We start from the raw sequence: 12441 nt of genomic DNA, 5'->3' as shown, positions 1-12441 counted from the left end.
CATCAAGTCACAGATAATCCTTTTGGTCTATTAGCAGCCTGTGTGCTACACATCATCCCTCTAGTTTGGTTTTATTTTCCTGTGTTCTAATTTCCTGATTATCTGCACTGCCCTGATCCTCTATATCCTTCAGTATTTCTCCTTCCTCTCTGCAAGAAAAAAAAAGTCTGGCATCCTTCCCTCATCTTCCTTTGTGAACACTGAGGCAAAAAAATTAATTTAATTTTTTTTGCAGTATCTGCCTCTTCTGTCGCTAAATTACCCTTGTCATCTCCTAAAGGCCCTTCACTGACCTCTTGTTCCTCCTGTACTTGAAAAACATCTTAATCTCTTCTTGCAATCTTCCTTTTGTCCACCACATACCTCCTTTTCCTTTCCTTATTTTCCTCTGATTCTTTTCTTTCATCTTGCTGCTGCAATCTTTGCACTCCACATTTTATCTGATACTTTTCACTACATGGAAATGTTTTCCAAAGTCCTTTTTTATTCCTCCTGGGTTAGCCCAGCAAGGGACAGAAAGTCCTTGATTCTCAGTTAACCTTAATATTCCCTTTAAAATAAAAAAAAAAAAAAACAAAACCAAAACCCAAAAACCCTGGCCATGCTTGGCACGGCTGGGCCCTCAGCGAAGCTTTGTTTCTTGGTTTTGAGTGCACCAAGCTGAGGGGGTGATCAAGAGCCCAATCCTGTCCCACCTCGTACAGACAGAAGCCCTCATTTGGGTTCCTCAGCAGGAACCCAAGCACATCTCTGCCTGCAGCGTGGGCCTGCCTCCCATCAGCTCTTGCTGTGATTTCAGGCAAATGCCGAGTCCTTTTTGGAAAGTCCTTGACATCACCAGCTTGAAGGCAGATGGCATTTGCAGGCAGCCTCAGCACCTTTGCCATAATAAAGGAGAGCCAGTTTCACACAATTGGGCTGAAAGGATTCACCATGGGGAAGTGAGGACAGGAAGACAAGCCCATCCTCCCTAGGATTCCCCAGGTGGGAAGGGACTGAGCTGTAAAATGGGCTCATGTTTCAGAAGACTCAGGTGTGCTGGGCTGTCACACACATACTCTGCACTGCACTGACTGAATTTGGGCATAAAGCGGCTGAAGTTGTTCTATAATTTTCAAATTGGCCTTAACTCATAATCCTGCAAAACTGCTTATTCATTAAAAAAAAGATTTTTTAAGATGAGAAGGAACCACTGCGACCATCCTCGTGTGTCCTCTTCCACCAGTTACTGCTGCAATGTGTCCATAATTTCTGGCTGAGCTACCGTGTCTCAGAAAGACATCCATCTTGCACTGAAACACTGGTAGCCTTAGGGGCCCTATCAAGTGATGTAAAATTCATCACATCCTTACACAGTCACAGTGGTTAATTACCTTTCTTGTTTAAAAATATAGGTTGTCTCCATTCTAGTTTGACTTTGTCCAGCTTCAGCTTTCAGTCCTTCCCAGTTTCGGTGGGGACATGTCTCTATGTCCCCTTGTGAGGATCACATTGTTGGAGTTCATGTGTCAGTGATGACCGTAAGAGAGATTTAAATTATTCATTATTATAAAAAATCTGAACATTCTTATTATCAGTAAAACCATTCAATTTTTGCCACGAACCCTGATGTCTAAAAAACATGTGGCAAGGAGTTCCACAGATCAAAAGACTCATAAATGTGGAGATATACAATTTATCTGCACCATGGGTCTACCTGGAAAAATGAGCCCCACACAAATCAACCCATTGGAGTGACAGAATGTAAAAGGGACTGGAGTAAACTGAAAAGCAGTCGCAGTACCTGGAAATTAGGGATGGGGTTTAACGTTGGCAGCCAGGCTGACCTTGGGTTTTCTTGGTAACGGAAAGGGCCATTAAATGCTTGAGTAATGGCACTCAGATTGAAGGCACACACTGCTGAGGCAGCTATGCTGTTTCTGGAAAAGGGGAGAAAAAAATCAATTTAATCATTAGAACATTGACATTTTCATCATAACAGACATCAAACTCCACTGAAATAAAATACATGTAAATTGCTGGGTAGATGTACAGTGATACCAATCTCACGGGGAGTAAAAATAAATAAATAAATAAATTGTAAAATGCAGATGAATTGCATGACAATTTTGAGAATGAATTTTAAGCTTGGTTTTAAAATGGCTGTGATTTAAGGGCCACGGAAGCAGTTCTGACAAGAAAGGTGAATACAGTTTAATTTGCATGGATTATTTGTGTCTGGTTTTATTTTTATTTTTTTAAGAACCCATCTATCTTTATTGATCACAAACAACCTAATTTTTAATGTCTTAGTGTTTCTCAAGGTGAAATTCTGTTTCAGGCTCCTCAAATCTTCAGCTATAAAATATATTCCCTAATATCTTGTGTATATATATATGTATGAATAAAATACACACATGCACACACACGCATGCAGGGGAAGGGCAAGGGTGACAGTGTAAACCAGGCTAGTTGTTACAGCAGTTCAGCATGCAAAAAGGTCTTGCTAATACGTGAAAGCCTCTGTTTTCAATGATCACAGTTCAATTCTTTGTGTTCCCAGCTGGGAACAGCATCTGTCTCGGGCAGGCTGTTCACCACGCACGCACCAGCCAGGGGAGGCATGGCTAGGGAAATGCCACTGTAGGAAGGTCTCTTTGGAAGGGAATTTGTTTTAGGGATGCTCTGCTGCCCAGTCAGACTTGCACACAGATCAGTCGTCCTTTGGTGTCCCATTTCAGTCACGCAGAACCCATTTCTGCAAGGTCCTGAGCAGGCTCAGCTCCTTTTGCCTCAAGAGGGTTGGAGGGCACCTCCCAGATGGTGAGGGCACCTCAGGGAAGTCAGCCCAAAGAGGGACATTTGCTAAGTGCTAACCTGAAATTCAAACCTGCTCCCAGCTCCCCTCCTTCCCCTCTGCTTTTTTTTTTAAAGGAAAAGAAAAAAAGTTTAGAGAAAAAGATATCAGAATAAAACTAAAAATAGGGCTAGCACAAGAGACTGACTCGTCACAGTGCCTTTTAAATAACCCAAGCCCTTCTGTATGTATCTTTCTGCTAATTAAAGCAATTTGAATTCTCTGAAAAGAACACTTTTTTTAAACTAAACCAATAATTAGACTCTCTCGCACAAAAAAAAGCCTTGCTCCACAATTCCAGGCTGGAAAGCAGAAGAACTGATTCTTTCACAGCATATTTTTTCCGAGCAATATAATACCAGGAAGAACTGCTTTGCCTTCCTATTCTCCGTTCCTGCCCCTGCCCCTTCCATCCCCGGAGTGATGGAGTAGCTCACTTTGAACATGTCAAAGCAACGCCGGGCGAACCTTTCTCCACTTTTGTCTGAACACCGCTGATGCAGTGTATGCTCACAGACGGCAGCTCTTAAGACAAAGCTAATGATGGATGACAAGTAAATGCCTTGAGGCACACATGGAGAAAAAAAAGAGAATGAGAAAGAAAATGAAAAAGGAAAAGAAAGAATAACATCCTGCTAGTCTAACAAAAACTTTTTTTTTAGAAAAAAGAAAGGATATTTTTAGGGCCCTGCTAAGGACTCCACAGTTTAGCCCTTTCCCTTTGCTAGAGAGGAGAAAGGAAAGAGGTTTTCCATGAATCTGTGGCCCGTTTTCCTTTCCATCTGTGGCCTGGCATATTTCCCATCCTTCCCTATGAAAAATTTCATCCCAGTCTCAAGGCAGTGACATCAACTTGTGCAGTTGCCCCTGTGTTGTCCTGGTGTGAGGTGCAACCTCCCTTATTCCCACCTCTTACTTCCTGTGATTAGTTAGGTGGTTTAGAGAATGGGTTAAGTTCAAGGAGGTTTTAATACTGTCTCCATTACCTCCCAGAAAAATTTTAATAAAAACTTCTTAAATATTTCATCAGTAGCTTCCCCAAAAAACTCACTTTCCCACTGATTCAGCTGGGTATAACACAACATGAAGCAATGAAACTATATGTGGGTGTTACCACAACCACTAATACCCTTTTGTTCTAAGATGACCCTAAATGCATTAAACATGATCCTTCCAAAACAAAAATATCTTTAAACAAAAAAAATCTTAGTTTTGTGGTGCATCGGTATTCTATTATAAAGAAACTCAGACTGGAGCATACATCAGCCCTCTTTGGTATGCAGAGCTCATGCAGCATGATATAAGTCCCAGTGGAAGTTAAAAGAATAATTACCATTATTTCTCTAGTCGGATGACAAATTGGAACATTTTCTCTTTGAACTCTCAAAAGAACATCATGCTGTAGACCCAAAATGCTACTTGATCTAACTTCAGCTATTATCAATAACTCGTTTCTTCAATTACACAAATGTTACATATTATATTGTCCTCCGAAGATACAAGAGAGAACGTACACGCATAATGTATGAAGAGTGACTTAAGTGTAACCCAGAGGGAGATGGGTAACACTCATCATGTCTCACGTTAAATCTGGGAGACAGAAACAGCAGACGAGAACTCTTCCAACCAGAGGTAGCCTATCTCTCTCCCCTTATATTCCAAAAACTATACCAATTTGATAAATATAATACAGTTATTAATAATTTTCCCATTCCCACTTCTGTTCTTGGCTGGATGAATGGACAAATGGATAGATAAAACATCATCTATCTGGGCATAGAAGTCCTCTTGGGCATAGAAGTCCTCTCTGATTGCAAAAAAAAAAAAAAAAAAAAAAGACTCATCTCAAATGCCCAAAGCAGTAGCCAGGTTTCCTTTTAGTGTTCAGGAAGTTTGGTTAACATCCTTTAAATGTTTTTAGAGAACAACTCACGCTCCTTTCAATTCCAGGACAGATTTTCCCCAAAGTCTACAGTCAATGTGCAGTGCTCAATCATGTTTATTTTTTCCAGTTGCTTCTCCACCGGCTCACTTTTGGCTGATGTTGGCAACAGCAGTGCAGAAACAAAACATGGGAGATGGATGAGGATGGCCAAACACTTACCTACTTTGTGGCATTTACAGAGTGGGAACAGCATTCAGGCTCTGTTAACTCTCATAGTGAAACTCCCAACAGTGCTTTAGCTCAAGAAGTTGAGGCTGATGCTTTGTGACTTCGAGGGATGAAGTTCAAGCCCTGTCACACCAGCAGGTGACACATTAAAATAGGAAGGCCTGTACTTCAGTGGGGCTTCACTTCTTTGGTTTGCGGTGGGCTTCTTGGGACCAGACGCTTATTCATATTGAACAACACTCCATTGCACACAAAAACTCCAAAGAAGTTGACTACCCAGCATGAGAAAGGCACTTTGAGTATTTATCATGTGGAGTAACTACCTCAGATTTTCATCCTCTAGTCTACACATCAGGATAACACCCCCCTGGAGAACATGTATTATTGAAACTCAATACCACGCAGACTGGTTATAGCTTGAAACTTATCATCCTAGCCTTGGGCTTCAGAGAAAAAGTTATTTGAGTTTTCCTGACTTAAAAATATACATTATGAGTTTTTTAATATATTTTTTAATTAACTCTTCTTCTCTTTTCTGCTTTCACAGCTACATGAAATCATTCCAATTACAAGTTTTTTCAATATCAAGCCAAGAAGAGGTGATTATGAAGTTTCAGAAATCATGCCTTCCCCTTGGAGTTCCAACGCTGCTTTTGATTTGTGGACCTGAAACAGTCTGTAGCGGAGGTACAGTCCCCCTTGGAAATGTCAAATGCTGTGTAGCCCGCATGACCTTGCTTCTATAAAGTGTTGTTCAACAGCAATTTATGTTGATTTGAGTCTAGGCTGTTGTGATCCCATCTGCCTCATTCTCCTCCTTCCAGTCCTTCTCTCCCAAGCATATGTACCTGTCCATCTCATGGGCTAGCCCCAATGTTCACACAATTGTGTCAGATTGTCCAGGCAGTTAACCTGGCTGAAAATTAATTATATTTTTCTGTTGGGTCATTTTTAGACCAGCTCTCTGAACTACACAAGTAGCATTGCCACTACAAAAAGTCAGAAGTCTGTCACAGCCCAGGTTATATGAAATTAAGTTATCCTAGAACTGCACAATCACCTTTTATGGACTCCAGGAATCTATGAACCATGGATTGAAAACATTGTCCTAAAGGCTATGTTGCCATGATAGATAAAACAGACCTATCTATTCCTTCACGTTAACCAAACCATCTTTCAAAAATGAATCCTCAGACTGTCTAAGAAATCAGGACATTGTCAGTCTCAGACTGCTGGGGATAGAAGAAGTGTAGTAAAACCAGTGCAACTTACACATTAGTAGTGAAGACACCATAGATCAGATCTTGCTCAGGAAGGTAGAAGGTGCTTTGCAATTCATTATAATAGAAAGGGATTTCTCCAGCACGGGAGCAGTTCAGCCTGGCCTTCATGAAAGTTGTCCATGTGTCCTCCAGCAAAAATCTCCCTCCAATATCATTTTTGCAAACCCTTGCCACACGAGAATACACTGTTTTCCCACAGTCATGTTCTACCGCATTCTCACGGAAGAAGAAATAGGTGAACAAACCGATGTCATAGGCAGCAATAAAGTTAGGCTCTGAAAAACAAACATTTGAAGAGATTTATACAGGTCAGAAATCAATCCGTGCTCACTGACTTGCTCAATGCATTGCGCCACCAGCTCCCTTTACACAGGCTGTCAAAGCTGGGACCACAAGGAGTTTGGAGTCAGCAGAGGACATAAAAACAATAGATGGAAATCATGATATATGGGGATACAGCTCTAGTTCCATTTTTCAGATCTTCAAAAGACCCCATTGTTTCCCCACTTTATTGGCAAAGCTGCTACTGATTTCAGTGAAAGCAGAATTCAACTCTTTGCATATGCATGACTATTCTCTGTACCTATACTCATTTTACAACATAAAGCCTTCCCATCGGGTTCCTTCACCTATTCACTTCTGAAGTGCACCTTATGATGTGTTAAATATGCTGTGTGCATCCGCCCGATTCCCCAGACTGCTGCACTGAAACATTCAACCGACTCTGCCAGCGCGATCACATCTGGCTTTTATCACGAAGCCATTCCAGTTTCTAGGCACAAAAAATTATCTTATGTCCATAAAACAAAACCATGCCACAGACTGACAGTATTGAAGCAAGTTCTCCTTAATTCTTTTTCTCCTAGAATTATTGTTATTATTTTCACAAGAATTGAAAAGAACCTGGAATTGGTTTTGTAGTGAATATTTTAACTGGGTATTTAACAAAGCTTTAAAGTGTACGGTCTTTTATCCCAGCAGTTTCTTTGGTAAAGGGAAAAGATTGGCCAATGAATAATATTTGGCTAAACAAAAAAAACCCTGTTGGTTTATAGGTTGCTTTTACAATGTTCATTTATGAGTAATGCTCAAAGGAGGAAGAAAATAAGAAAGTACAGAATTCCTTTAATGCTTTAGCCCAGGACTGAGAGGAGAACAGAGTCATGGCGGAGGGAGAGGAAGGCAGGCTGATGCTGCTGCAAGGCAGGTTTGGGAGGCAGATGATGGTACAGAGCGGAGGGCATTGCAAAGTCAAACTTTCTCCTTCAAACGAACAGTGAACCTTAAAGGGATCGTTGTGATCACCAGTCTGACCTTCTGTCTAATACGAACCAGAGAACTTCACCCTGTAATTCCACCATCGGATCCTGTAACTAACAGGTGAATTAGACCACATCTTTTGAAGGAGATCTGATCTTACTGGACAATGTCACATGGCTTTATATCCATCACTTTCCTCAGTGACTTGTTCAAATGATTGAAGACTGCCCCAGCTGCAACCTGTACTTCTTTTTCCATTTGACATTATCTGGTTTCAGCTTCCAATCACAGGCTCTTGTCATGACTTGTCTGCTAGATTAAAGAACTTTATCCTGCCAGAAATCTTCTCTTGATGTAAGTACTTCCATATCATGAACAAAACACCTTTTATCTCCTTTTCAGAAAGATAAATAAATTGAGCTCCTTAAGTCTCTCACTGTGAGGCAGGCTTTCCAAGCTTCAAATCACTCCATGGCTCTTCTCTGAATCATCTTCAAGTTTTCTGTTTCTTGTTGAAGAGTGGCCATAACAGGATGAAATTACTTCAATGTCACCAACGCTGCGCAAGGTTATAAATCCAAGAGTCATGTTAGTTTTTCCAATCACAGACTAGAAACTCAGTTTCTGTTTGTCTTTTCTTGAACTCCCCTGTTCCAATGTGACTTCCTTCTGAATTCTTCATTCATGTGCAGACAAGAGGCACATATTTCTAATATGTTTATATAGGTTATGCTGCTTCTTGGTCCTAATTCACAGTCATGCCTGACGACATCCTTCTCCTACAACTCTCCATATGGATCTCCATACTGACTTCAGTATGCCTGCAGAAGCCTAGTTCAGTCTCATTAAGCTCCAGAGAGAACACAGTCCCACTGCTCATATCTTTGATTGAAAGGTCCTGAAATCCAATGGAAAGATGCTGAATATCTTGTCAACTTATCTGGGTCAAAGGAGAGAGGGGGAATATTGGGGTCTCCATCACTACAGTCTGCTCAGACAAGATGTGCTTTGCCCCAGTCAGAAGGTGTGGACTCAGTGCTGGAATTACTGGTTGAAATTCTATAGCTTGCTTGATGCAGGGTATTATCACACTAGGGTAACAGCTGCTTTTAATAACTATAAATCCACAACAGCATGGGTTTACATGGAACATAACTCGATGTGAAATTTCTCATTTTTGGACTGATCTTGCACTGAAACCAACCATCTTCAGCTGAGTCAGTGGAAGTAGAGCATGCTTAGCACTGTGCAGAACTGGGTCAACAATATGATGCTTTAAGTTTGTTTTGATCTTCAAATCTTTCAGTGGTTTTCTTGTTAAAAGGATGTATTCTATTATCTCACAGGACAGAGACCCATATATATATGTTAAATAGCCTGTAAAACCCACTTTCCATATTCTAAATCACTTCTGTGAAATACTTCCAGGCTATTTTTAAACATCTTCTAAGCTGCATCGATTATTGCACCGGAAGCCCTTCCCCATCATAACTCTGGATCCCAATATGAAAACAGAGGAGAAGATTTACAAGGCTGCCAAGTTGGCTTTAATACACCTCTTGCTCAGATATGACCCACATAACTTTACCATTGAGCCATTTGGAGTTGTATTGTGCTGTCCTAAGTGGGGGAACATTTCCAAGGCTGCGGTAAATAGCAGGATCCCGTCCAGAGAAATCAATTACAGTCGCAGCATAGAGTTCTCCTCGTGATGTAATCACAGCTGTCGAGTTATGCCGGGGGTCGTACGGACACCGAGCCACTCCATTAATTCTGTCAATGATTTTGCTAAGATTTCCTACCTGTATTTAAAAGGAAAGAGGAGAGAATTTAAAGAGCATCTGGCTTTCTTACTGGTATAGAGAATTCAGTTTGCCCATGACTACCTATAAGCAAAACCCTGATTTTAAAAAAACAGGCAGCTATAAGAAAGTAATGCCAGCAATGACTGTAAATTGATCTTTACATCCATTGTTTGCCAAAGTAAGAAGTTGTGTCTGAGCCTCACTGATCCTATTGCTTTGTAAAAAGGGTAATTCCCCTGCCAATAAAGCTTGTAGGCCCCCACCCACTTGGTGTAATCAGGTGTTCCTGCTGCTAGCACAGGTTTCTAATCTTCCACAGACACCTCCTTAATGTATACTGGCATTAAAAAATATAAAAATAAACATTGTTCTGTACCTGCTCCTTCCTCCCTTCAGTCCAAAGGGAGTTTCACCATTTATTTTAAGGAAACATTTAAGTATTCAGCTCAGGAGGTGCTCACAGCTAAGCCTGTCTATATTCTCCATTTTCAGCGGCATACCCAAGGTTTACATGAGCAGCACTTTGTCCAGATCCAGCTCACCCAACACAAGTTTTCTGCTTCCCAGCTGCAGGTACACCCACTGCCCCAAAGCAGCCCAAAGGGGCCCAAAGAACAAACCCAAAACTACTTCAGATCAGCTACATTTGGAACATATTCTCTGTAGCCATGATGCCCTGCCAAATGACTGGCCTTCCCCAGAGCACGTATCCAGCCCTCTCCATCACTGCAAAAGAGGCAAACCAGACCTGTCGACTGGAACACACTGGCGAAAAGGCATTGGTACCACAGGTAAAAACCTTCTTGCCATAAACAATCAGCACGCGAACATAGTTTTGGCACTCTTCCTGTAGGGACACAAGACAGAAAAAAAGGATTTTTGAAAAGGACACTGTGGGGTTATTTATTACATTAAAAAAATTACCTGTATTGCAGCTGGAATACACCTTCCTTAGCTCTAACTCAGACCGAGTTTTGTTGCATCAAGCAGTGCACAGCTGTAAGGAGCTAGCGGTCTAAGTGTGCAAGCCCAATTTGCTGGTTATTTCTCTAATAATAGCCCTGCACAATCCCTGGATAGGATGTTATCCATCAGGTTGCCTCTGTATTAGCTACACAAGTGCCTCTTTCTGTGCTCTGCTTAGATTGGAGGAGGAATACTCCTTCTTTTCATGATGATACTTCTGACCTATTTTACCCAGTAATGCTGCAGCTTAGAAAATGTTACCCAGATACAAACTCCAGTGAAGGACAGTGGGTCCGTCTGCACTATAATTCAGAGCAATGCCAGCAGGAAAATAGCAGGAACTTCTCTTTAATAGGCCAGGCTGGTCAGGAGAATCTCGTGCTTGTACAGATTGTTACTTCCTGCCTCCCACAAGGATTGTGTGCTCAGGATTTTCCATGGTAGAAGGAGTTTCTCTTTCAGGCCAGGCCAGTGAGAAATAGCAAATCTCCGCTTCTCAACAGCATGACCATTTGCTGGTACAACAAATGGCAACTGCCTCCGCATGCCAGTCTCCAAAGGTGTGGGGCTCCAGTCATCCCATGCTGGGGTAAGGGTGGCTGCACTTAGCTTTTTTTTTTTTTTTTCCCCCCCTTCTTCAAAAAATCTCCTTCATGTTGTTGGAGAGAGCCACAGTCTCTCTTTTCCCCCACAGCCTCGTACCCAGAGACCTGTGGACTGCACATCAGGCTACCTGAGCACCTTAGGGGAGTTCAGCCATGGCGGAGGAAGAGGCCACATAAGTCAGGGACTTTCTAACGTGACACACAGGGAATGGGAGGTGCGAGATTAGCGTGCAGGACCCACAGGCAGTGCAAGAGGCTCGAGAACCACCTGCCCCAAGGTTCACCCGAACAGCCCCGATGAGAGACGTCGTGCGAGCATGGCACCAGCCTGCCTGCCCTAGGCTCTGGGGCCACCTCAGAAGAAAGGATATGAGCAACGGCTAATGACTGACACCCACAGGGCTCCAAGCGAAGAAAGTCTATTATATTCTGCTGTAAACAGAAAAGGAAAGTTATTAAAAAATAACAACCTCGGCTGGGTTACCCTGGCTGCTTTGCTTTCCTCCCTCCAATAGATCATAATTTGCCACTAAGCTGAGCCCACAGCTGCAGACACCGCTTCTCCTTCTGTAAGCAGCAATCACTCTGCGAGCTTCCCTGTCTCACAGCGCTCCACGCTGTTGATCATTTCCCTGAAGACTTCATTTGCAAGATTCAGCAGTGTAAAAACACTCCCTATCATCTGGAAAGGAAGAGGCTTGCTTAGCTGGATTACGTGCTATCTATCGCTTTCATTTGCTGGATGGAAATCAACTCATTGAAGGATGGCATTTAGTGAAAGCCCACCAGCATTAACCACAGGCAAGCGACTGCATGGGCATGACATGTGGGCTTGCTTTTCAATGGAGAAGATCAGAGGGACTGCACTCCAGAGCCAGCCCAGGAGCACTCGCCCAGCCCGGGCAGAGGCTACAGAGTGCCACGGAGCAGGTGCTGCCAGTCTTGAGTCTCAGCAGGGGTATTGGGGATCAGATACGTAATGCCTGGCACCCAAAAAAGAATTCATAACTGGGTCGATTCAGCACTTCTTATTTCAGAAACAGATCAGTCACAGTGACTGTGCATCAGTCTATCAAACAGGACCTTGAGAAGCACCATCCCACCTGCTGTGTGTTGAAAATAGAGGTCTCATCACTTCCTTTAATAAAATGCAGGGTTTGCCAGCCTTTCTGCCCTCTCCCATCATTGTTACATGGTGCTGTGAGCCCTGTTAGCTATTCCCTGCCCTAGAGATGTCTGCATTTCATGAGTGGGTTAAGTAATTCCTCTTTCTGTAGAGCACAGTTTTTCATTCCCACATAATATTAGGACCACTATATATTTAACTGCAAAGTACTAGAAATTCTTGAGGGGATGCTGTAAAAAAAAAGGTATGGGCTCCTCTCCCAACAGGGTTTTGTTTTCAGAATATGACTGATTTGGCATCTAACTCAGAGTTCAGCTCTGTACCCAAATTTCACACAATAAGAGAGTACCCATCTGCTCTCCCTCCACTTCCACCTTTCTCTGCTTTGTGCAGAGTCTAGGCATAGCTTCTCACCTAAACCAGCTAATACCATATATGTTGCTGGAC

General features: G+C 42.3%; 1 protein-coding gene across 2 annotated transcripts in view; it reads right to left on the bottom strand.

Moving 5' to 3' along the window:
• SEMA5B (semaphorin 5B) overlaps positions 1 to 12441 on the bottom strand; it is a 135034-nt gene that overhangs the window by 58010 nt on the left and 64583 nt on the right. For both annotated transcript variants that reach the window (XM_075153924.1, XM_075153925.1), the window contains exons 5-8: positions 10046 to 10144; positions 9081 to 9294; positions 6222 to 6507; positions 1784 to 1919 (exon numbers count right to left, since the gene is read on the bottom strand). In XM_075153924.1, coding sequence (XP_075010025.1) covers positions 1784 to 1919; positions 6222 to 6507; positions 9081 to 9294; positions 10046 to 10144 — 735 coding nt within the window. The remainder of the gene's footprint in view (positions 1 to 1783; positions 1920 to 6221; positions 6508 to 9080; positions 9295 to 10045; positions 10145 to 12441) is intronic.

This window comes from Calonectris borealis, chromosome 6, assembly GCF_964195595.1.
Source record: "Calonectris borealis chromosome 6, bCalBor7.hap1.2, whole genome shotgun sequence".
Classification (NCBI taxonomy): domain Eukaryota; kingdom Metazoa; phylum Chordata; class Aves; order Procellariiformes; family Procellariidae; genus Calonectris; species Calonectris borealis.
Note: the sequence above shows the minus strand (reverse complement) of the source record. Positions and strands in the feature narration are given on the sequence as shown.